This window comes from Lontra canadensis, unplaced genomic scaffold (assembly GCF_010015895.1).
Source record: "Lontra canadensis isolate GAN:19392208 unplaced genomic scaffold, GSC_riverotter_1.0 scaffold39, whole genome shotgun sequence".
Lineage (NCBI taxonomy): Eukaryota > Metazoa > Chordata > Mammalia > Carnivora > Mustelidae > Lontra > Lontra canadensis.
In genome coordinates, this window is record NW_022631033.1 from 7,118,285 (window position 1) to 7,143,004 (window position 24,720).

Sequence of the window (24,720 nt, forward strand, 5' to 3'; positions counted from 1 at the left end):
TCAGTCTATGTAAGAAATCCTCCAAGTAAGTCAGTGAAAGAGACTTTACTTCTATTTTTGATTTTTTCATTGTTTTTGGCAGAGGGAGAGGGAGAGAGAGAATTATAAGCAGACTCCCTGATGAGGAAGGAGCCCCATGTGGGGCTGCATCTCACCACCCTGAGAGCATGACCTGGGCTGAAATCAAGAGTCAGACGCTTAACCAAGTGAGCCCCCAGGTGCCCCAAGATTTTCCTTCTTCAAGCCAAAACAGAATTCAAGTAAAATCAAATAATTTTAAAAATAAAGGCATCACTGGCCTAGTTGAAAACATTCTTTTCCCGCAAACATGACTCTAGAGGACACTTTCTTTTAGTGAATGCTGTTTTAATATCAACTATATAGCCAATGTGTGAGAAATGGTTTTTTTGACCAAGGATCCCATGTAATAAAGCTACGTGTCATAATTCCTCAGTGAACATTTACATTTTTACATCCTTAATGTACTTAGTTTCCCCACAAAGCAACATAAACTACAGAAGTTAATCTCAAAACGAGAAAAATAGGGAAAGAAACTGAAGTCTCAAAAAACGTGACGAAGCATGTTTTGTCTGAATAATATTACTGATTTAAGGGCAAAGTCATAAAATAAATAGCTCTTGCTTTTATCCTAAAAATAAATATAAAAACAAGTATCTTTTGCATCCAGATTATTCCAGCATTGCAGGCACAAAGTTCTTGTTGGAAAAGAAAGGGGTCCATTACCCAAACAATACTTATATAAAAGACCACTTGTAATTCATGACGATTATTTCATCCCTAGCCTAGCGGCCTATTTAAATAACTATTACGTGTATGGAAATCTTTGGCACATTAACATCAATGGAACCCATTTAAAAAAATAATTTCATTTCCGGGGGCCAGAAGTGTCTTGCATTTAAAAATCTAACATGAGAAGCTCTTACATTTCACAACAGGTACTCTCGTTTTGTCACTGTCATTTTATGAGGCTAACTGAAATTTTCTGTCAACTTGTATGCTCAATATCTGAAAAGAATGAGGTTTATCTTCTTTTTTCCCATAATTGATGTGATACTATCATTAGTATCTGAAAAGGCTGGGATTCGTCTCCTGTCCCAGTATTTACAGTTGGGGACTGAAACCCTGCATGGGAGCTGCTTCGGACACATGTGGCAAATAAAACCCTGGTTCCTTCCTCCACAATGCGGTGCTTTTTAGCACATTATTTCCCGATATGACCACTATGCCCAAGGCGGTTTTTGTTTTCCCTCATACTGAGAAACCAGTGTGACAGTGTACTGTTACAATCTAAAAAAAAAAAAAAAAAAAAAAAAAAAAAAAAAGACCTTTCCTTCTCCCAGTTAGCTGTAGCCTAGAGAACATAGGCCTTACTGTAGGAACTCTGGCTTGGCAAGTCTTGGATCAAAAATGTTATTTTTTTCTTAAATTTAATTTCAAAAGACACTGCATTTTAGAGAGAGACTAGAATGAAGAGTTCCTTGATGACAATTTCACTTAGAAAGTCACCTTAAGACTCCTGACAGGCAGTCATCAAAATAGAAAAGTACTTTACAGTGTGGAGCTCTTCTGTGTTCCATGAAGCATCCTTGTATAGTTAAAAAGAGATAATTCACAACCACGGATAAAAGCAAAGGTTAAAATGAGGGCATCACTGCAAGGAAGGACTTCTAATTATCAGTGAATGATCTTCCCAAATGTAGAACAGAGAGCGGGCTGATGAGTTACAGAAGACCCTCCCAAACAGGTAATTATTCCATGAAATTAGCCCAAATGCACCATAAAATGACAAGGCAAATTCTGATCAGGAGGAATCAGGAGGTTAGTGACAGGGCTGCGTGCCAGGTAGTCACTCATCTTCAGGTGGTGGTTTCCACGGCTGGGAAATGTGAGTGATATATGCTTCTACTCCACACAGTTGTCTGGGGCATGACATGTCTAGTATTTCGTAAAGTGCATTGTATAGCAACTGGCGCTGATAGCACCTAACAAACACTTTCCATTATAATTACTGCACTTATTATTAAAACTGGACTATAAACCATGAAAATGGACTATGAGTTATGACATACTGAATAGATTTAAAAGTCATTACAGAGAGTATGTCTTACAGACACGCATCTGAAATGCTGTGGTCAAAAATATAAAAGCATCGGAGACTAACTGGAAAGGTGTTTAAAAGTAAATAAATAGAAAACATTTTCTCACCTGTAAAATGAGATTAACAATACTTACTGCTTAATTTTGCTGCTTTAAACATTGTATGCAGCGTGCTGTTGTGAGCTGAATGCTATTTTTCTTCAAAATTCATGTGATGAAGTCCCAGCCCCCAGTACCTCATAATGTGAGTTTATTTGGACACAGGGTTTTTACAGGAGATAAGAAAATTAAAAAATGAGGGCCCTAATCCAATACAACAGGAGTCCTGGAGACACGGAAGGCTGAGCTCAGAGAAGCATTCAGGGAGGACACCATGAGAAGACGAGAGCAATTTGGGGGGTGAGGCTTCTAGAAGCCTGGGATGCCAGAGATGACAGCAACACACCAAGGCTAGAGGAACAGATTCTCCTGTGTGGCTTCAGAAGGGACCAACCCTCCCAACACCCTGACCTGAGACTTCTGGCTTCCAGAAATGTGAGACAATAAATTTCCACTGTTGAAGCCATTCATTGTGGTACCTCTGTTACGGCAAGCCCTCGCGAATGAATACACATATTTTCTAAAGTTTTTCTTGTTTTATTTGAGTCTAGAGCTGGTAGATTTACGAAAAACAAATGTAGGCATTTCCACAGAGACTAGTACATTTAAGAATTCTATTACTTCAAAACCGTTGGGCTTAAAAATCTAAAGTGTCGGGGCACCTGGGTGGCTCAGTGGGTTAAGCCTCTGCCTTTGGCTCAGGTCATGATCCCAGAGTCCTGGGATCAAGACCCGCATCGGGCTCTCTGCTCACTGGGGAGCCTGCTTCCTCCTCTCTCTTTCTGCCTGCCTCTCTGCCTACTTGTGATCTTTGTCTGTCAAATAAATAAATACAATCTTTAAAAAAAAAGATTAAAAAAAGAAAAGAAATATTTCTATATTCACTAAACTTATCAAGTTCAGGTTTAATGTATCAAATAACATGTGTTGACTCATACTCAGCCTGGTGCCATTTAATACTTAATTTAAGTAAATTTTGTTACTTCAAGTATTTTAATAACTTTTCACGTGCTACCCTAATACAAAGGTTAATACTGTGGTTTTATGTCTTATGTGCTTCACATTCAGGGTTTCGAAGGATCGCATTTAAAATTTTGAAATGAACTTGAATTGGTCTTGATATTGTGTAAGAGGAAACCCATAATGCAGATCAAGTTGTGCTTTCAAGAGCATTCATTAAGAAAACAGTGTGGAGATTCCTTAAGAAATTAAAAGTACAGCTTCCCTATGACCCTGCAATTGCACTACTGGGTATTTACCCCAAAGATACTGATGTATTGAAAGGAAGGGCCGTCTGTACCCCAATGTTCATAGGAGCCATGGCCAAGTCGCCAAACGGTGGGAAGAGCCAAGATGTCCTTCAACAGACGACTGGATAAGGAAGATGTGGTCCATATACACTATGGAGTATTATGCCTCCATCAGAAAGGATGAGTACCCAACTTTTGTAGCAACATGGATGGGACTGGAGGAGATTATGCTGAGTGAAATAAGTCAGGCAGAGAGAGTCAATTATCATATGGTTTCACTTACTTGTGAAGCATAAGGAATAACATGGAGGGCATGGGAGATGGAGAGGAGAAGGGAGTTGGGGGAAATCAGAGGGGGAGACGAAACATGAGAGACTGTGGACCCTGAGAAACACACTGAGGGTTTTGGACGGGAGGGTGGGTGGGAGGTTGGGTGAGCCTGATGGTGGGTATTAAGGAGGGCACGTGTTACATGGAGCACTGGGTGCGGTGCATAAACAATGAATTCTGGAACACTGAAAAGAAATAAAATAAAATAAAATGGAAAAAAAAGAGAGTATTGATTAGTATCCTCTCTTCAGTGATAAAATGCGGCTTTAACATTAACTGCATTTGTGCTGATGTACATTCAGTTAGTAATCATTTTACTTTTTAGAAACTGTAGAGAAACAGGGCTAGAATAGCAAGTTTCTTTTACTACTAATTCTGGAAGCTTTTCACTTCATACACTTGTTGCAAAAAAACCAAACCAAACCAAACCAAACCAAACCAACATCCACAAGTATTCCATCCTTTAATACTATCCAGTATTCCAAGAAATGCACTGATGTGGCATCAACAGAACATTTTTAACGTGAAGATCGATAATGCAGGCTAACAGGTGATTCATAGAACACAGAGCAGACTGTGAGGTGTAATCGACCTACAAATGAAAAGAAAGCAGCAGAGTGGATGTAGACAACAGGGAAGATGGGTAGGTGGAGAGGGTGACTGGGCTGCCCTCCCCGTTCCCTGTGACCGCATGCCCAGCGGGTCCAGCGAGGCGGGTGTGCTGTGGGGAGAGAGGGTCACAAGTCCCACCACCCTGTGCTTCCAGGCAGCGGCGCTGGGCCCCCACTACTCCAGCGCTCTGCGGGGTTCCGCTCATTCCCAGGCGGCAACGCGGGTGCTCAAGGGGGGGGCGGGGTGTCTCAGGGGCCTGACTCCCTCCTGTATGGCCTCTGGAGGATCCCATGCACTGCTGCTGACCCTCTGGTCTGCTGGGCGGGACTGACAAACACTTGTTACTGTTACAGAATGGAAGGGGGCTCAGGTTTGCGTTTTAAATGTTCTTATTTGAAATATCCTTGGGATGTTTGAAGGGTAAGTAGACAATTACTAACTGTGCGGTAGAGGTCCATTTTCTTCTGCCATGTTTGACTTCAGCATCCAATCCCACGGCGTTGAGTTTAAAATTCTCAGTGCAGCAGCAGAAGCAACCACAGTCTTCCTGCACAGGGTTGCTCCCCAGGGGTAAAAACGTGTTTGCACAGTTCCTTTTTTTCTACAATTTGAATCGTGTTTTAGAATCATGGACTCTCTAAGCTGGAAGGAGCTTTAGGGATGATCTAGCAACCTCATGCTGTAAATGAGTTAACTGATCCAGGGGTTAGGGGCATGCTCAGACACACACATGGTGTTACAATGATACTGCCCCAACCAGAGGGAAAGCCTATGGTTAGTTGAAATCACTGTACTCTCTTGGCAGAATATAAATGAACCTCAAATCAAGATTTTATTTATTTATATGACAGAGAGCTAGAGAGAGAGAGAGCACAAGTGGAGGGAATGGCAAAGATAGAGGGAGAGAAGCCACACCGCTGAGCAGGGAGCCCGATGCAGGGACCCTGAGATCATGACCTGAGCCGAAGCCAGACGCTTACCCACTAAGCCACCCAGGTACCCCTCACAACTTGCTTTCTTAATAGAGAAGTTGCTGAGTTATCACTGACAACTGGCTCACAGAATATTTTATTTTTGAAATGAGTCAAAGACCTTTAACTTACCTTCCTCCAGATCTGTAATTTGATATTACTAGTCCTAAAGACTTAGTTACTACAGTAAGCATCACTCCAGGAAAGAAATGAGTCTTACAAGCAATGATTCCAGAGACAACTCCAGGTTCCCATAACACTGGGCCAAGTATTTTCAGATGATTATCACCTCTGACACTAAGCACCATGACAGAACTTGCTACGAGCTGGTAAAACTTCAGTTTTACCAGAAATGTCTGGTGGGTAATAGCTATTTTCAAACTTTCCTGTAAGACTGAAATAAACTATTTCATTCCTTATTAGAGACCTCTCACTTAATATGAAAGGTAAGTAGACGTTCCTATAGAACACTGAAAAAGGAAGAGAAACCTGTTAGTCAATGATGGGAGTTTCAACATTTCTTTATAGGAAAATCATTCTGCATAAAAATGCAAAAGTACTTTCAACTGTATCACCCTTAATTTTTAAACGGCTTTTGTGCTTAACAGCTACACATGCATTGTCTGCATTGCATTAGCTCTATAATAGGACTGGAAGTTTGATTTACCATTAGCTATCATATCAGTAAGTATTTAAAAGATAATTTAATATAACAGTATAATTTTTACCTTATGTCATATTAAACAGAAATTACATAGTACAGTTCTCTCAAATTTACAGTAAAATGCAAAGGCATATATTTAAGGAGAAGAGACACATATATTGTCCCTAATTGCAGATGGATTTTTTTCTGTTATCCTAAATATTGTATGGAAACCCCAAAGCCCTTTGGCGGGGAAAAAGTCAGGAATCAATCTCCTATGTTTTGCTGCCTCTAAAACAAAAACCAGTTATGCTGCATATGATTTGAGAATTTGCAGCTGAATTTTCACACGGAATAATCTTAATTTAGAAAATAACATTTTTAAGATTTTAGATCGCCGTCACAAGAGGGAATGTTACTGTGATAAAAAAAAAACACTTCTGTTCTTGGCAGATGAATACAAACACCTGCGTGCTATTGACACAAACCCACATTCAACCCTGAACACCGACAAATAACATACCCAGGCGCTCACGCATCTGCCGCAAGTGGTGATTTTGAAATCCCCATAGAGATCTTTGATGGCACCGGTGGTGAAGAAACCTTCCACCATCAGCAGAATGCCGTACACAAAGAAGGCAGCTGCGATGCCGTAGATCACGTACTTGAAGATGTCAATCCTGGGGGAGAGGAGACAAAGGGACTTATTTCAGTAACTCTTCCCGCCTGATTGGGAGCAATCGATTTTCACGTGCCCAGGGCTCCTTCAGAATGACAGCTACGGAATATTTATGTCCATAAGGGAGGCTGGGTTTCAAAACATTCTTGCTCTGTGGGCCTAATGTTTGTCTATATGTTTTGTTCTGCATCTTCTAGTATTTGCTGACAGTGCTTTTCACCTTCATTTTCCCCTCTTGCCTTCCAGCCTCCCCTTCCCTGGTTCATGCCAAGGCAGTCCTGGGTAAGCACAGACTCACACTGCTAAAGCAATCTGCTGAAATCCATCTGCGAAAGAGGATGATCACCAGATAACTTCTCCAATTCTGACAAAGTGTGAAATAAAAGATTTATGTATCTACTAGTGAGTTTTAATAACAAAAGGGGAAGAAAGCTTCATGGTTAATGATGAATCCATTTTCAATAAAATGACCACCTCGTATTTTTCTTCTTAGAGCCCACTGTAATTATGTTTTACTCCACACTTACTGTAAATAATCGCTAATATTTTCTGCTGATAATAATGTCAATAATGAAACTATTATGTTTTAAAGAAAAGTTATAATTTTGAAAAATCGAGCCTTTTAGGCAGAACCACGAATGGATTCAGAATTCGGGTATGGAATTGGGCCTAAGCCCAGTTTGGGCAGAATACCATGGAGGAATGGGGAGGTATGCTTTCCTTTCTCACAATTCAGTGCCCATGTATTTAAAGGTGTGTGTGTGGGGGGAGAGATACATGTATCATCTATAAATTGCAGATGGATATTTCTGTTATTTTAGCTATTAAATGGGAACCCCAAGGCCCTTTGGAATGAAAAACCGTAAATTACCCATCTTCCTACTTCTAGAAAGCAAGCTACCTGTGTAGCCATGGTATGTGGAGAGGCATATATGTTAGCTAACGTTCTGTCTTCACAGTCTTGACATCCCTTAGTAAGAAAACTGCTCTGTATTTCTTATTGTCAAGTTTATTTTTTTTTTCTCTTTCCTCTCATTAATAGAGTTTGAATGGAGTAGACAGGGTGGAGGCAAATGATGGAGATATCCTGCTGACGGTTTCCAAGGGGACAAATGAGACATTAGAAAGCTTGATCACGCTGATGGAGATTTAGAAACTCTTGATGCTATGACAGTATTTAAAAAAAAACTACAGGGACGAGCATAAGTGAATCTGCTGCATATAAAAAGAGTAAGAGGAGGCTGTTAACATTCACTGTACCAGGGCAATTGTTTAGTGACTGATTCTCACTGTCTGAAAATCCAAATACTGTACAACTTTACTTGTCGAGGGCGATGAGGTAGATGATGTGAACATGTAAGCTTATCAGGCATGTGAAAGAATCTGAGGATTTCAACTTACAGGTGGGAATTGAAGAATTTGGCTCAATGGGCTTCTCCATAAAACTTTCAGGTTAACATGACACGTTTTCAAACATATTTAAAGTTTTATTTAGAAATAGTTTCTTTCTATAAAAGGAGTCACAGAAAATAAACAGTAGGAAGAAAAACCATACATCCTTTATCTATTTTATAATATTTTACCTCATTTACTTCATTGTTTTGTGTTTCTCCCTGTCTCTGGAGAATTACATCTGAACATAGAGAAATTCTCCACAGTATAGTTTTTGACTTCAGGGAATCTAACATCGATATAATACTTGTGTCAAATCTACTATTGCAGTCCAGTTTTACCAGCTGGGTCGATCCAGTGATGAACTTTATGGCATCTTGTCTCCCAATGTGGGATCCAGTCTGGGGGTAAGTACTGCCTTTACTGGCCACCTGTCTTTACTTTCTTTTAACCGGCAACACATCCACAGCCTCTCTGTCTTTATGAAATTGACCCTGTTGAGGAGTATAATCCCGCTCTCTTCTTATTAGATAGAATGTTCTTCATTTTGAGTTTGTCTGATGTTTCCTCATGATTAGATTCAGATGACTCATTCATGGCTAGAATATAATAAAGGTGATTTTCTGTGCATCTGCCCCTCAGTGGTGATGCTGATTTGGATCATCTCACCCAGATGACATCTAATTTCTGTGCTGTGCAAGTGCTACTGTTTCCCTTGTAACTAACAAGTGATCTGTGAAGAGACACTTACGGACCACGCAAACAGCCTGTTCTTCATTAAAACTTCCTGCCAGTGTGAGCAGTCCTTTATGGGTCTTGACTAATCCGATCTTCCTACCACATTAACAAGAGGCTCATTATCTAACTGCAGGACTCATTCACGTTTACCAGTTGGCACTAGATACTCTGACGTAAGCAAGAGCCCTCCCTTTCCCCCTTTTTATTTTTTTTTGTTTATTTATCTATTTATCCATGATATTGACTAAAGAGGTCTGCTTTTTTCTCTGAAAGTGTATAAGCCACTATTCTACTTAATTATTTTGGTGCTCAAATTGTTCTGGCCTTGGCCAGTGGGCATCTCCAAAGCGGCTCCTGTGTCCTTAGGATACGTGCCCATCATTTTTTGAAATGTATTCCTTACTTTCTCACAGAGCAAGAGGACCGAGCCTCTCTCTGTACATACCTCACTCGACCCCCAAATTAGGCATCTCTTTGCCAAGACTTTGTTCCTTTTTTTAATGTGTATATATATATTTTTTCTTTTTTAATTCAAATTCAATTAATTAACATATAAAGTATTATTTGTTTCAGGGGTACAGGTCTGTGATTCATCAGTCTTACCTAATACCCAGTGCTCATTATAATACATAACCCTCCCCAGAGTCCATCCCCCAGCCACCCTATCCCCCGCACTCCCCTCCCCTCTAGCAACCCTGTTTGTTTGCTATGATTAAAAGTCTCTTATGGTTTGTCTCCCTCTCTGGTTTCATCTTGCTTCATTTTTTCCCCGCCCTTCCCCTATGATTCTCTGTTTTGTTTCTTAAATTCCACATATGGTGAGATCATATGATAATTATCTTTCTCTGATTGACTTATGTTGCTTAGCATAATACCCTCTAGTTCTATCCAAGTCATTGCAAATGGCAAGATTTCATTTTTTGATGGCTGCATAATATTCCATTGTATAAATGTGCCAAATTTTCTTTATCTATTCATCTGTCGATGGACATCTGAAGCCTGGGTTCTTTTAATGAGTGGTAGTATTGGAGACCAAGACACGGATACTCATTGCTGCTGTGGTATCTTTGCCTCTCAGTCTTTTCAGCGTACCAAGAGAGGAAATACACGCATTTAGGGGTGCCTGGGTGGCTCAGTAGGTTAAAGCCTCTGCCTTTGACTCAGGTTATGATCCCAGGTTCCTGGGATTGAGCCCCGAATTGGGCTCTCTGCTCAGCGGGGAGCCTGCTTCCCCCTCTCTCTCTGCCTGCTTCTCTGCCTACTTATGATCTCTCTCTCTGTCAAATAAATAAATAAAATCTTTAAAAAAGGAAATACATGCATTTATACACACATTCATATATATAGTGACATAAACACGTACATTCATGTATCTGTGCATACATGCACATACATCAGCATATCGGACACACACGAATTTTAGAAATCTCGAGTTCATAGTGATATTTTCAAATCCAACTGAATCCCACAGGGTTTTTTTGTTGCCTTCCCCACTCTGTATTTGTATGACCTTCTTCCTTAGTGAAAATTCTAATTCCGGAGAATAACACATTCTTTGGTTCGATTCATAATAAATGTATACCAATTACTTCATCCAAAGTATTACAAAAATCAAACCTACTTAAAAAGAATTTAGGATGTTTGCAACCCCCTACCCCTTCACTCAAAACTAAAAGTAGGTAGTCAAATACTGAGTCTCCAAATTACTTGGATTAATTCATTCTTCTTTCTTCCCTTCATTGTGCTTATAGGATTCACTGAAATGCAGTGGGGATCTATTTGTTTCAATGTTAGGTTCTCCATCCCATGCACATCGACTTAATCTCACTTTTGAACATACAGGATATCATTAACATGCTTCCAAGAGTCAAATCTGTATAAAAAGATACTCCAGAGAAGGGTCACAACCTCCCCTACCCCTTCCACCCTGTTCTTTGTTCACTGCTCCCTTGCTATCCTTCCTGTGTGTTTTTTTTTAATGTGAAGTCAAGTATGTGTGTATGTGTGTGTACATATTTATGTTCTCCTTTCGCTTTTACATGGAAGGTAGCATATACACATGCTCTTTTGCACTTAGCTTTTATCAATCAATAATATCCTTAAAATCACTCCGTATCAGTTCACAGAGACCTTCCTCATTCTTTTCAACAGCTGCATGGTAGCTTAGTGTATATATGTATTTATTTACCCCATATTCTATGCGTGCATATGTAGTTATCAATATTTTGCAATTACAAATAACACTGCAATGAATAATCTTGCACAAATGCATTAAAATAACTGATAGTGTATACTTAGGGTAGAAGGACTGAAGAGTTGAAAAGCGAACGCATGTGGCTTCGTTAAAAATGGCCAAATTCCTCTCTGTAAGGGTTGTACCATTTCTGCATCCCAAACAGCGATGTATGAGGCTCTTTCTCCAGAGTCTCAACAAAACACTATATTGTCAAGATTTGAATTATTGCAAACCAATGGGTAATAACTGGTAGTTTTGCTGTATTTATCTTAGTAAGAGTGAAATGGAACATCTTTTTCTATGATCATAGGCAACATTTATCTTTTTGTGAATTGCCATGTCTTTTGCCCACTTATTATAAGATTCATGCCCTCTTATCTATAAGATTTGCATATTAGGGATATTTGGCTTTTATCTATAACACATGCTGCTAATATTTTCTCCTAGTTTGCCATCTGTCTTTTGACTTGGCCTGTGGCATATTGCTATGTCACTTAAAAAACAAAAACTTCAATGTTGTCAGAGTCACCTGTCTTCTCTTTGGGTACACTGGGACTTCAGTCATAGTTGTAAGCCTTTATTTATACCCAGGTTATATTGGAACTATGGTTGCTTCTAGCACATATATCCTAGCATTTTATTACTTAGACTTCTGATCAAGTTGCTGTTTATTCTTTGGGTAGTGCAAGAACTGGATCTAATTTTATCTTTTTCAAAATGGCTATAATACTGAAAAACTCTCAGACGTGGATGCCTCTCTGGGGGATGGGAGGTTAGCAGCAGCCATATCTTATAGGTTCATATTAATTAAGATATCAAAGAGTGAAATGGTGTTGTCAATTTTGTCCAGTGTTATAATAGCATTATTTGTATACTAATTCCTAAAAGTCCTCTTCTGGAGACATATATTGGGGTATTTTGGGGTGACATGATATGATGTTAGGGATTTGCTTGGATAAAACTCAAAGTATTCATATATTACTTACAAAGATAAGAAGTTCAAAAGTAAAAGCAATAAAAAGAAAAAAAAAAAAGAAAGAAAAGGTTATCCAGTTGTCCTAACATCATTTATTAAAAAAAAAGTGTGCCTCCAGAAAGAACAATATAGGCATATTTACTATGCTCATGTATTGCTAGACGTTTTTAATATTTTCATACTTAGAAGAAGCTTTTAAAGGTAGCAACTGTTGTAAGAGCAAAAAAGAACACTGGTGACTGTGGTGGGTTAAAAAAGTGCTTCCTGGGGCGCCTGGGTGGCTCAGTGGGTTAAAGCCTCTGCCTTCGGCTCAGGTCATGATCTCAGGGTCCTGGGATGGAGCCCCGCATCGGGCTCTCTGTTCAGCAGGGATCCTGCTTCCCTTCCTCTCTCTCTGTCTGCCTCTCTGCCTGCTTGTGATCTCTGTCAAATAAATAAATAAAATCTTAAAAAAATAAAAATAAAAAAGTGCTTCCCTCCAAATATATTCACTTCCTAATCCCTGAAACCTCTGAATATTACTTCATATGGCAAAGTGTGAATTTTACCTTCTCTGGTGTGCATGTTAAAGTTAAAGACCTTGGGAAGAGAAACTTATCCTGGAATACTCAGGTGGGCCCTAAAGGCAGTCAGAGGTGTTTGGTTTTTTTTTTAAAGATTTTATTTATTTGACAGAGAGGGACACATCGAGAGAGGGAACACAAGCAGGGGGAGTGGGAGAGGGAGAAGCAGGCTTCCTGCTGAGCAGGGAGTCCAATGCGGGGCTCTATCCCAGGATCCTGGGATCAGGACCTGAGCTGAAGGCAGAGGCTTAACGACTGAGTCACCCGGGCGTCCCAGTCATAGGTGTTTTTATGAGAGAGGGACAGAGGCAGTTTTGAGAGAGACACTCAGAAAAGGAGGAGGTACAGCGAAGATGGAGGCAGACATTTGAGCAACGGGGCCTCAAATCAAGCAACGCCCGCAACCAGAGAGCCTGGGAGAGGCAAGGAGCAGCATCTTCCCTCGGGAGGGAGCGCAGCTCTGCTCAGCCTTGGCTTTACACTTCCGGTCTCCCCAGCCGTGAGAGAATAACGTTGTATAGTTTAAAGCCATAGAGCTTGTTATGGCAGACCCAAGAAACTCATACAGTCACTTTATTTCTTTAGTATTTCTCATCTGTAAGGACTCTTTTAAACTGATGTGCATATTGTCTAATGCACGAGAATGTTACAGACTATTCGAATATGGCAGTTTGACAGTAATGCAGACAAGCTGCTAGTATGTAGGACACCTCTTCTCAGAGTCAGGAAATGGCTGCTTCTTCCTAAACACCTAAACCAGTGTATTACAGAGTGGGAGGTGAGTGATTTCCCAGCTCAGAGTTAGACAGATATGCATATCCTATCCAACTTCAGTTAAAAAAAATCAGAATTTTTAGAGACTACTTGAAGCTGTTTTGGAATCTTCAGAGTTGTGATGAAGAATATCCATGTTTTATTAGTTGTTATTGAGGCAAAAAACACATAACACGAGATCTCTCCTCTTCAGTTAAGCGTACAACACAGTATTAGCCATCAGCATGGTGTCGCACAGCAGGTGCTCTAAACCTGTTCGTCTTGTGTAACTGAAAGTCTAAACCCCATGGACAACAGCCTCCCGTTCTTCTCCCAGCCCTTGGCCAACACCATCCTACTTTCTGTTTCTATGAGTGTGACTACTTTAGGTACCTCATGTAGGTGGAATCATGCCATGTTTGTCCTTCTGTGATGGACTTACCGTTCAGCATAATGTCTTCCAAGTTCATCCATGTTGGAGCACGGAAAGGAATTTTTTTCTCTTTTACGGCTTAATGATGTTCCATTCTGTGTATAAACCTCCTCTTCTTTACCCATTCATCTGTGGATGGACATTTAGATAGTATCCACAGGTTGGCTATTGCAAATAATGCTGTGGCCAACATGGGAATGCAAATCTCTCTTTGAAATCTTGATTTCAAGTCATTTGGATAAGTAACCGGACGTGGGATTGCTGGATCATTCTTTGTTTTGTTTGTTTTTTACATAATGGTCATCCTGTCTGTTGTGAGGAGATAGCTCATTATGGTTTTGACGGACATTTCCTGGATGACAAGTAATTTCGAGCATCTTTTCATATACCAGTTGGCCATTTGTACGTCTTCTTTGGAGAAATGTGAACTGAAGTCTTTTGTCCATTTTAGGTTAGGTTATTGAGTTGTAGGGGTTCTTATACAGTTTGCTATTAACCCCTTATTGGATATATGCCTTGTAAATTTGCCTTTTCACCCTATTAAGTATTTCCTTTGCTGCACAGAAGCTTTTAAGTTATAGTCTCATTTGCCTATTTTTGCTTTTGTTGCTTGTGCTTTGGTGCCATATCCAAGAAATCATTGCCAATGCCAATATTATGAAGTAGCCCCTCATTTTCTTCTAGGAGTTTTATAATTTAAGGTCTTACATTTAGTTCTTTCATCCAATTTGAACTGATTTTTGTCAATAGTGTAAGATAAAGGCCCAATATCATTGTTGTGCGAGTGATCCAATTTTCCCCTGCACCCTTTATTGAAGAGATTACCTTTCCTCATTGCGTGCTGGCACCCTTGTTCGAATCATTTTGCCTGTACAAGGTTTCCTTCCTGCGCTCTCTATTCCATTCCATTAGTCCATATGTCTCTTATGTCACTACTATAGTATTTTTTTTAAAGATATTATTTATTTATTTGAAAGACAAAGAGCACATATGCACAAGCAGCAGGAGCAGTAGGCAGAGGGACAGGGAGAAGCAGGCTCCCCTCAGAGCAGGGAGTCCAACAAGGGACTCGAATCCAGGACTCTGAGATCACGACCTAAGCCAAAGGCAGTCGCTTAATTGATGGAGCCAGCCAGGCCCCCCCACTACCACCCTGTTTTGATTACTCTAGCCTTGTAAGTGTGAAGCTTCCAGCTTTATTCATCTTTCTCAAGATTGTTCTGTGAGTGACTCTCTTCTGAATTTTAAGATTGCCCTATTTCTGTAACAAATTCTATTTGAATTTTGATAGGGATTGCACTTAATCTGTGGATCACTTTGGGTAGTATGGACAGTTTAACAATATTATATCTTCCAATCTATGAAGAGGAGATATCATTATATTTATTTGTGGCTTCTTTAAATTATTTCATCACGTAGGTTAAGTTTATTCCTAAGTATTTTATTCTTCTTAATTCTATTGTTAATGAGGTGATATCAGTATGGATACAGGTCTCTTAAATTTGCTAAAACTTGTTTTGTTACCTAACATGGGATCAATCTTGGATGATGTTCCACGAGCACTCAAGAAGAATGTGTATTTTGCACCTGTTGGATAGAATGTTCTAGATAAGTCTGTTAGACCCATTTGTTTTACAGTGTTGTTCAAGTCTTCTGTTTCTTTATTCATCTTCTGTCTGGTTGTTCTGTCCAGTACAGAAAGTAGAATACTGAATTCCCCTATTGCTACTGGGATGCTGTCTATTTCTCCCTTTAGGTCTGTCAGTATTTGCTTCGTATATTTGGGTTCTCTGATGTTGCATGCATATATATTGTTGGGGAACTGATCCACTTATCATTATATAATGTCTTTCTTTCTTTGTTTTGACAGGTTCTGACTTAAAGTCTGTTTTGACTGATAAAAGTATGGGCATCCCTCCCTTCTCTCGGTTATCATTTGCATGGAATATCTTTTTTCACACTTTACTTTTAGCCTATGTGTGTCTGTAAACCTAAAGCAATTGTCTTGGAGACCACGTATGTTTGGATCTTATTTATTATTCATTCAGTCACTCTATGTCTTTTGACTGGGGGGTTTAATCCATTTATCTTTAAAGTCATTATTGGTAGGAAAGGACTTATTATTGCCATTTTTGAATTGTCTTCTATCTGTTGTGTAGCTTTTTTTGGTCTCTACTCTTGTCTTCCTTTCTATTTTGTTGATTTCTTTGACATGGTTTTATTCCTTTCTTATCTTCTTCTATATACCTTCTAAAAATATTTTCTTTGAGGTTATGATGGGTCTTACATAAAACATCTCATACTTAATATATTTTAAGCTGATAACAACTTAACCACAAATGCAAATGAATACTCTAAAATTACTTTTCCCCTTAACACACTTTATGTTATTGATGGTACAACTGTCCATACACCCAAAGCACTTAACCTCCTTTCTGAATGCGAACTTTTTTTATTTTTTATTTTTTTATATTATTAATTTATGTGACAGAGAGAGAGCACAAGCAGGGGGAGTAGCAGAGGGAGAGGGAGAAGCAGGATCCACCCCCAAAGCAGGGAGCCTGATGTGGGGCTCAATCCCAGGACCCTGAGATCACGACCTGAGCCAAACACAGACGCTTAATCAACTGAGCTACTGAGGTGCACCCTGGATGCGAACTTTAAAATTTGACAATGTTTCTATAACAACTGTTTTACTGATTTAAAATCAATATATGTCCATTGTAGAAAAAAATAAAATTAAAACTAGAAAATCAGATTATTCACTGCTTATCCTCCCAGTTTTTTCCCATATAATTATATATAATAATATATATTAATATTAATATTAATTATAATTAATTCTAGCAGTTATGATTTTTATATGCTGTTTTACAAACTTCATTTTTGGCCAATATACTATGAGTATTTTAAATGTTATGCAATTTTATCAACATATTTTCTTAAGATTATGGCACATTCTATCATTTGAAGGTATCACAATATATTTTACCAATTCTCTACTACTTTTATCCAATGGTAGGAAGGATAAAGGCCCCTTCCCCCCAAAGATGTTTGTATCTAATCTCCAGAACTGTGAATATGTTATCTTCATCAATGAGATTTGGAAAATGTGGTTAAATTAATAATTTGAGATTTGGAGGTTATCTGTCTTAACAGGATACAATACAGTATGTATTATACAATATAATGGCAAGACCTAAGAAATGAAAGGAAGATGCAGAAGACTCAAAGTCAGATTCAGAGAGAGAGACCTGAGGGTGTTACAGAGCTGGCTTCGAAGATGCAAGGGGGGCCATGAGCCAAGGTCTACAGGTGGCCTCTAGAAGCTGGAAGAAGTAAAAATACAGATTCTCCCCTGGAGCCTCCAGATGGAACACAACCTGCCAATACCTTGATTTCAGCCTATTTCAATAAACCCAGTAAGAGCCATTTCAGACTTCCGATATCCAGAACTATTAAAAAAAAAAAGAATAAATTTGTGCATTTTTAATCCATTAAATTTGTTTTAATTTGTTACAGCAGCAACAGGAAGCTAACGCACTACCCTTACAAAGCGCATGGTAACAATGATCATTTCAGGTGAATCTCTGTAAGGAATGTATTGTCAGTGTGATATCCGGAAAGTCCAAACCAAAAAAACAAAAAAACAAAAAAACAAAAAACCCCACAAAAAAACGCATTGAGAACAAGTTAGGGGGCTTATTCTCTGTTTCCTATACCAGGTATTATCATTCAATTTTTCTGATAATTTGACAGTAAAGACAACAGCATCCTTTTAATTAATTTTCTTTTTTCAGTAGTGTGGACGAACTACTACTACTACTATTAGTTGTATTAGTATTTAATACTTAGTAGTATTTAATTCTTAACATTTAATAATTAGTAGTAGTTGTATTAGTATTACTACTAATACAAGCTATTAACCATTTGTATTCCTCAATGAAATGTTTTTGTATTTTGACTATTTTTCCATGGCAAACTGTATACTTTTGCTGTTGAATTAACTCTGCCTTTTTAAAATTAGGACCTCTTGTCATGTAAGTAGTAAATATGTTTCTCAGTTCTCTGTATCTTTGTTTTTTTTTAAAGTAATACTTCAATGAGTAAAATTTAATTTATATTATATCAAATCCATATATACTTTCCTTTGTGATATCTGATATTTCTTAGTTACTTCTTGCCCCATGATATATGAAACCCAATATATTTTTCTTCTAGTTTCTACAAATTCATTTATTCTTAAATTTTAAATTTTAAATTTATCTGGAAGTCTTGGCAAAAATGTGAATGAGACATAATTTTAAATGTATTTATAACTACTTATATACACTTAATTATCTTTTACTCCCTCTATTCTGGTCCATTTGATATATATATATATTTTTTTATTCCCGTGCTCTACAGTATTAATTATTGTAGCTTCTCCATTCCCTCTACTTCTCAACCTGATGCACCCTGGAGATCAGCTCAAGTACTGAATCTAGCATTCTTGGATTCCTATCTGTTTAGCCTGATGTAGACAGCACTTTGCTAACGTATCTTTTCCATGTCAGGGTTTGAGGAAAATCAATCTGTCTTGTTCTATTCAATTCCTAAGGATTAGCATAGTAACTGGCACATAGTATGACCCACTATTTTTTGCTGAATAAGTGAATTCATTAAAAAACAAATTAGACAAAAGATTAGCCTGAAAAATGACATCTGCATATTTGAAAACAAAAACACAGAAATATAATAAATATAAGTTTTAACTATGTTTCCATACTTGCTATTCACAAGAACCCAATTTGCAAAGCAGGCAAAAACACTAAGATAGTTGCTCTTGAATAAAGACTAAGGCTTAGCAAGAGAATTAGAGGTTGTAAGCATCTCAGAACTGGAAGTTCATTGCCGGCCTTGTCTGAACACCTTCGTTCTCAGGCAAATCAGTACATTCCAAGGCACACCAAGTACTCTTCAGAAAACTCTTGACTTTTGGGAAGTTCTTTACACTGAGTCAAAAACTACTTCCCTATAAAAATGAAACAAGATGAAACCAGGGAGAGAGACAAATGATAAGAGAGACTCTTAATCTCAGGAAACAAACTGAGGGTTGCTGGAAGTAGGGGGGATAGGGACAGGGTAGCTGGTGATGGACACTGGGGAGGGTATCCAAGCAGATTTAGAGATTTACATAAGGGAAGTTGAGAGCAAAACCAGTTTCTCTATTTTATCTGCGCTTACTGCCTGCTTTTGCTTTAGGCAAACAGAGATAAATTTTTATGTGTGCATTCAATACTAAAGAATTCATTATCTAGTAACCTCAGTTCTTGATGCATTAAGTTCAATTAACAGTATTAAACTTTGAAAATAAAATATATTCACTCTAGAAATCAAGGGTACCAGATCCTAGACTATAATTTGTCAAAACCCAAACACAATCCCTGTCTAATAAATTACAGGGGGAAGTATTTGTGAATAAGACTGTCTCTTGCTCGGTCTTCCAGACAGTTACTCAAGAAGCCAAGTCACTTAGCAAAATTAGTGGTTTGGATCGTTTGAGATCTAATTTTCTAACCAGTTTCCATATTTCATTGTCCTTTATGAGTCTGTTCTGCAGAGGTAAAATGCATCCCCTATTTCTTGTTCACTCAGCCAAAAGACACTGACGGATCACATAATAATACCTTGCCAAGGGGCTCTCAGGTAAGAAAGGCTGAGTTACAGATCAGAAAATGATCTCCTCATCATATAGCAGATAATGGTGGGGCAGGGAACTCTCGCCAGAGTGGAGTGGGCCTGAAAGGAGGTGTCAATCTAGAAAAAATTATAGTCGGAGTGTAAGACTATCCTCTAAGGGAAGCAGTGGGCTGGGCCACACTCTCATTATAATAACACTTTGAAGCCAACAAAAGACCACAGACTTGAAAGGGATGAAGAGTCTTTCGGAAACCAAGTTAATGAGGAGGGACAGAGTGATACTAAAAAGTATATCGGTGGGTCACAAAAATCTTTGAGAAATTCCCTCTAGTCTCTATGGGGATGTCCACTTCTCAAATGGAGTATGACACAACGCTTTGATGGATGACATCACTTTGGTCACATTCCTCTGGAGAAGGCTAAAGGTATTGAGAATTTTATGCCCAAAACACAGGTTGCATGAGAATGGAGAGTATTCCTACATGTATTTATAATATTATTTCTTATATGCAGATTTATTTACGGGAAGTCAGTTTTGCATACAGACAGATGCTTAGTGAAGTGAAATCGTCATCTTTTACTGTGCCTGAATTCACGTTCCTTCCTGTAGACAAGGAGATGTGGACCATGTTGAGATATGTGCATATGTTTAAGGGAAAGAAGATAGGAAAGAGACCGAGATAGAGAAGCTGAGATAAAGAACGAAGGAATCCTCAGATTCTGACGACCACAGGAGGACAAGTAGAGGCTTGGGCGATTGGTTTTATCTTTTAGTTCACATATCCAGTAAACAAATTTCTTTTCCTTTATAAGAAAATGAGACAGGAGTGCCTAATTTGGTTGAACCAAGCATGTGAACTATAGAGAAAAAAGCAGATTATAAATGACTAAAATTGGCCAGTGAGTGCTTTCTTTCCATTCTATTACACACTCTTTTCCAAACTTACCTCAGCCCGTTTCCAAGCAAGTTGTATTGTCTGCAAATCCATCTTTCAGCCACTGCTATTCTATATTTCCTTATTTTATGCCCTCTGTTTCCCCTTCCCCATACCTATTCCCCTGATATCCCTGTAAGGCAGCATCCCATAGGATAATCTCTACTTGCTCTAAACCTGTATGTGAATCTTTGCATGTAGTCAGTTGACACCAATGGCACCTAGTAGTTTATGGTACCTATCTTCCCTCTGTTTTCATGAACCATTTACTGACAAGGAAAGCGTCTGAATTCCTTTGATAGCTTTACAAGGCCTTGTTTAAGAATTTTAGTTATTTGAAATATAAAAATAATTTGAGCACTTGCTTTTCTTCCAATCAAAATGGTATTCTTCCCATTCCAAAAATGCATTATTAATCTCACAGTTAACTTCCAATGGGACAGAGCAAAGGTAAAAGTACCAAATTAAGCATATGATCTCTGATTTCTCTTCTGAACTACCCCCCACACTACTCCTTCAGAGCTTTAGTAGAATTCTGTGATATATTAAAATCTGCTGTCTAAATGTCAAGTAAGTATCTTGACAACTGGTTTCTAATAGATGTGTACAATCATCTCATGTCATTTATTAGACTCATGATTTCTTACAAACTTCTATTCTATATCTAAAGTTAGCAATTTGGATATAGCCTAAATATAGAGAATCTGTAGATTTTAAGGACATCTGTGGTAGCTTAAAATAATGCACAGTGAAAACATATTTTGTCCAGTGTAGGCTGAGCTAAAACTAAAAAGAAAATGTCAGTTTTATCACATTAAAATATATCCTTGCAATCATTTTCTTAGGGATCTCTGCAAACTAACCTGCAATAATTCAAAGCATTTTCAGATCATTCAATCATATTCCAAATGACGACTATCACCTACAAACTTCCAAGGATCAATCCATGCTATAGAGCTAATGTAATGGAAATTGACAAACTGTCTGCTAAGGGTTTAAGGAACTTAATTTAATGAATGATGGTAATTTTTCAAAATAATCTCTAAAATAAAATTACATTGGGAAATCCAAAGAAACTGATGTAATTCCTTTGTCTTTTTTTAGGTTATAGTTTTTAAAATTTGCCATAGCTCATTTCCATTAGTCACTGACATTGATGAAACTCTAAATTGGTACTTCAGAGTTAGGGACTGTTTTGAGATAATTTCAGTTCTTTTTTTTTAAATATTTTATTTGTTTATTTGAGAAAGAGAGAGAGGGAATTTAAGCAGAGGGAGTGGGAGAGGGAGAAGGAGGCTTACTGCCAAGCAGGGAGCCCGATGTGGGGCTCGATCCCAGAACCCTGGGATCATGACCTGAGATGAAGGTAGATGCTTAATGACTGAGCCACCCAGGTGCCCCTGAATAATCTGTTCTTAACTGAGTGGGTCATCAACTCCTTTCTCCTCTTAATAACTATGTTGGGAGAGGTTCTCTGTCTCACACACCTGCTTTGTCATATTTTTTTTTTTAAAGATTTTATTTATTTATTTGACAGAGAGATCACAAGTAGGCAGAGAGGTAGGCAGAGAGAAAGGAGGAAGCAGGCTCCCTGCTGAGCAGAGAGCCTGATGCGGGGCTCGATCCCAGGACCCTGAGATCATGACCTGAGCTGAAGGCAGAGGCTTAACCCACTGAGCCACTCAGGCGCCCCTGCTTTGTCATATTTCTTACTTCATGGCCAATCTTTCCCAAATTTTAAGTGCCAAAGTATTCTAGATAAACATAAATATTTCAACTAAATTTTTCCTTTTCCACAAAATTTTACTATGCACTCTGTCCAAGGGTACAGGCCCTCCACTCTGCAAAGTAGAAAATTCTTGCTCTATTACATAATAGAAATGTGTACCATGTTTCTCTTTTCTTTACATAAAAATAAGCAACTTTAGGGGTGCCTGGGTGGCTCAGGGATTAAGTGTCTGCCTTTGGTTCAGGTCATGATCTCAGGGTTCTAGGATCCAGCCCTGCATCAGGCTCCCTGCTCAGTGGGAAGCCTGCTTCTCCCTCTCCCACTCCCACTGCTTGTGTTTCTTCTCTCACTGTCTCTCTCTCTCTCAAATAATAAAAAAATCCTTTTAAAAAAAGAAATGAGCAACTTTAATTAATAAAATAATAATCTGTGAGCAATATTTTATTCAAGATTATCTGTCTGTAGGGGATGTGTTATTTAAAAATTTAGCAATGTGATTTATTTTCTGGTATTGGAATTGGAGAAAAGTTATCTTCTATCTAGAAAGTTGTGCAGGTTGACTAAGTGTTGTCTTAGATTAGTGTCTTGGGTTGTAATTACACATCTCAGTGGGAAATGACCCTGGGCAAATAACACATATCCCTGACCTTTTTGATGGAGTTGTGAGAGTAAAGGGCAAAGTCACTCTCACCAGCCATATTAACTACTGATATTTGTTAACTCTAAACCCATCATATTCCAGAAAAAAGTCTATATAGATTAAGAAGGTTATTGAATTCACCCAGAATGACAAAATACAGCAACATGAAAAATATTACAAAATTGCACAGTATCAAGAAGCATGAAATAAACGCAAGAGGTTGTAGGAGCCATAAATGCTATGGTGGCCAATGAAATGGAAAGTCGACTACTGGCTGGGATTATCAAATACACTGTACAAATGAGCTATTTTCTTTCTGTGGGCATTGCATCACTGAATAAATCATCTGAATCGGGACTTTATTTGGGGGCTAAATTCAATCCTAAACATTAGTTCTCTGTGATCTTAAGCAATAAGGGACTAAAACTTGAGCAGAAAACTCTTTTACTTCCAGACTGTGTTTGAGTTACTTTTTAAAAAGTATTAAAGTTTAGCGATCCCAGGAGGTTGCAATTTATAAGTGAAATGTACCTTTTAAGCATAAATCAGGTTTCCAGAAAGCTGCTCAATATTACTGGTGATTTGTTGTTAACAGAAGTCTGATAAGAACCATTCACCAAGATTTCTTAGAAGTCCACATCACTTCTGGGAGGCAGGGGAAGAAAGATGGTACCATACCCAATGTTGAGTTAAAATTTTTAAAAATGTGAGGGCACCCACAGAGTTTTGGTGATTTTTCTAGAACTGGCAGCAGAGTCTACATTTATACCTGGCCCTGATCTCTATTCTCTGCTCAGTTCTGCTAGAACAGCCTCTGCTCAGATTGGAAGATCAGACACAGCTTGCAAGCATTCCACTTAATGGTAACTGAAGTTCTGGTAAAACTTGACAAATTAATACATAAATTAAGTCTAAATTCAGTTGGCTCCTGATCTTCTGCTCTGTGTCCTGGAGTCATGATAAAGGTCAATGTTCTCTTGACGCGTGTATATAATCTCAGGGTATTTGTTTCTTCCTCTATAACACTGCCTCCCTATTCATTGGACACACAGCAACGTGAACATACTCTCAACATGAGAAGTGATGCTAGAGGGACTTACATGGTAAAGACGTCGAGTGTGTCTCCAGCGGTTCTCGCCATCTCGAAGTAGGTTTGCAGGATGTTGACCGTTCCAGAGAGTGCTTCATGGCCGCAGCCACAGAACAGGGCAACCCCAGCATAAAGCAGGATGGTGGCGATCAGGGAGGCGTAGGGAATGCCTCCCAGGCATTTAATACAGCACTCAAAACACCCTGCAGAAGACCAATGGGAAAGAGTTAGGAATGAATATTGTTTCTCCATTTAATTAATTCTTAGAAAAATGTAAGCCTTATAGGAAAGCATATTTGCATTTGAAGGTGGTATCAGGTCAACACGCGCAACCAGCCTGCCCTGGAGGGTAGAAAAATCAAGTTCCTTAATTATAAATCCATTGTCCACAGAGAAGAGGATATTTAATTCCCTTGAAGTCTTCTTCTTCTTCTACCCACAAACCAAAAGAAGCCCTTCCGTCCTGACCCAGACTTCCTGTAATAACCTTCATCACGTGCACCCACAGCATTCTCTCTTGACTTTATTGCTGCCAAATTTCATCTGGTTCTGTTTTTATTTCAATGACATTTATTCTATGTATCTCCTTTTAGCTGTGTTTTAAAAATAGTGGGTCAAAACCTGTTTGTTGTGAACCCAATTTAGTGAACTCTGCTCAGCGGTTTTTAGGAGGGAAAGAGAACAGACTAGGCAATATCCAAGCACACTGCACTTAGTAAAGCAAATCATTTTAGAGGCTTTTGAGTTCAGATATTAATTTATGTTACCTTCGTAGTCAATGACATTTATTCTATATATCTCCTTTTGGCTGTGTTTTAAAAATAGTGGGTCAAAACCTATTTGTTGTGAAC

At 38.5% G+C, this 24,720-nt stretch overlaps 1 protein-coding gene across 2 annotated transcripts in view; it reads right to left on the minus strand.

Annotated features, from left to right (window-relative positions):
- GPM6A (glycoprotein M6A) overlaps positions 1 to 24,720 on the minus strand; it is a 333,855-nt gene that overhangs the window by 21,100 nt on the left and 288,035 nt on the right. For both annotated transcript variants that reach the window (XM_032869833.1, XM_032869832.1), the window contains exons 2-3: positions 23,880 to 24,072; positions 6,547 to 6,703 (exon numbers count right to left, since the gene is read on the minus strand). In XM_032869833.1, the coding sequence (XP_032725724.1) occupies positions 6,547 to 6,703; positions 23,880 to 24,072 (350 nt within the window). The remainder of the gene's footprint in view (positions 1 to 6,546; positions 6,704 to 23,879; positions 24,073 to 24,720) is intronic.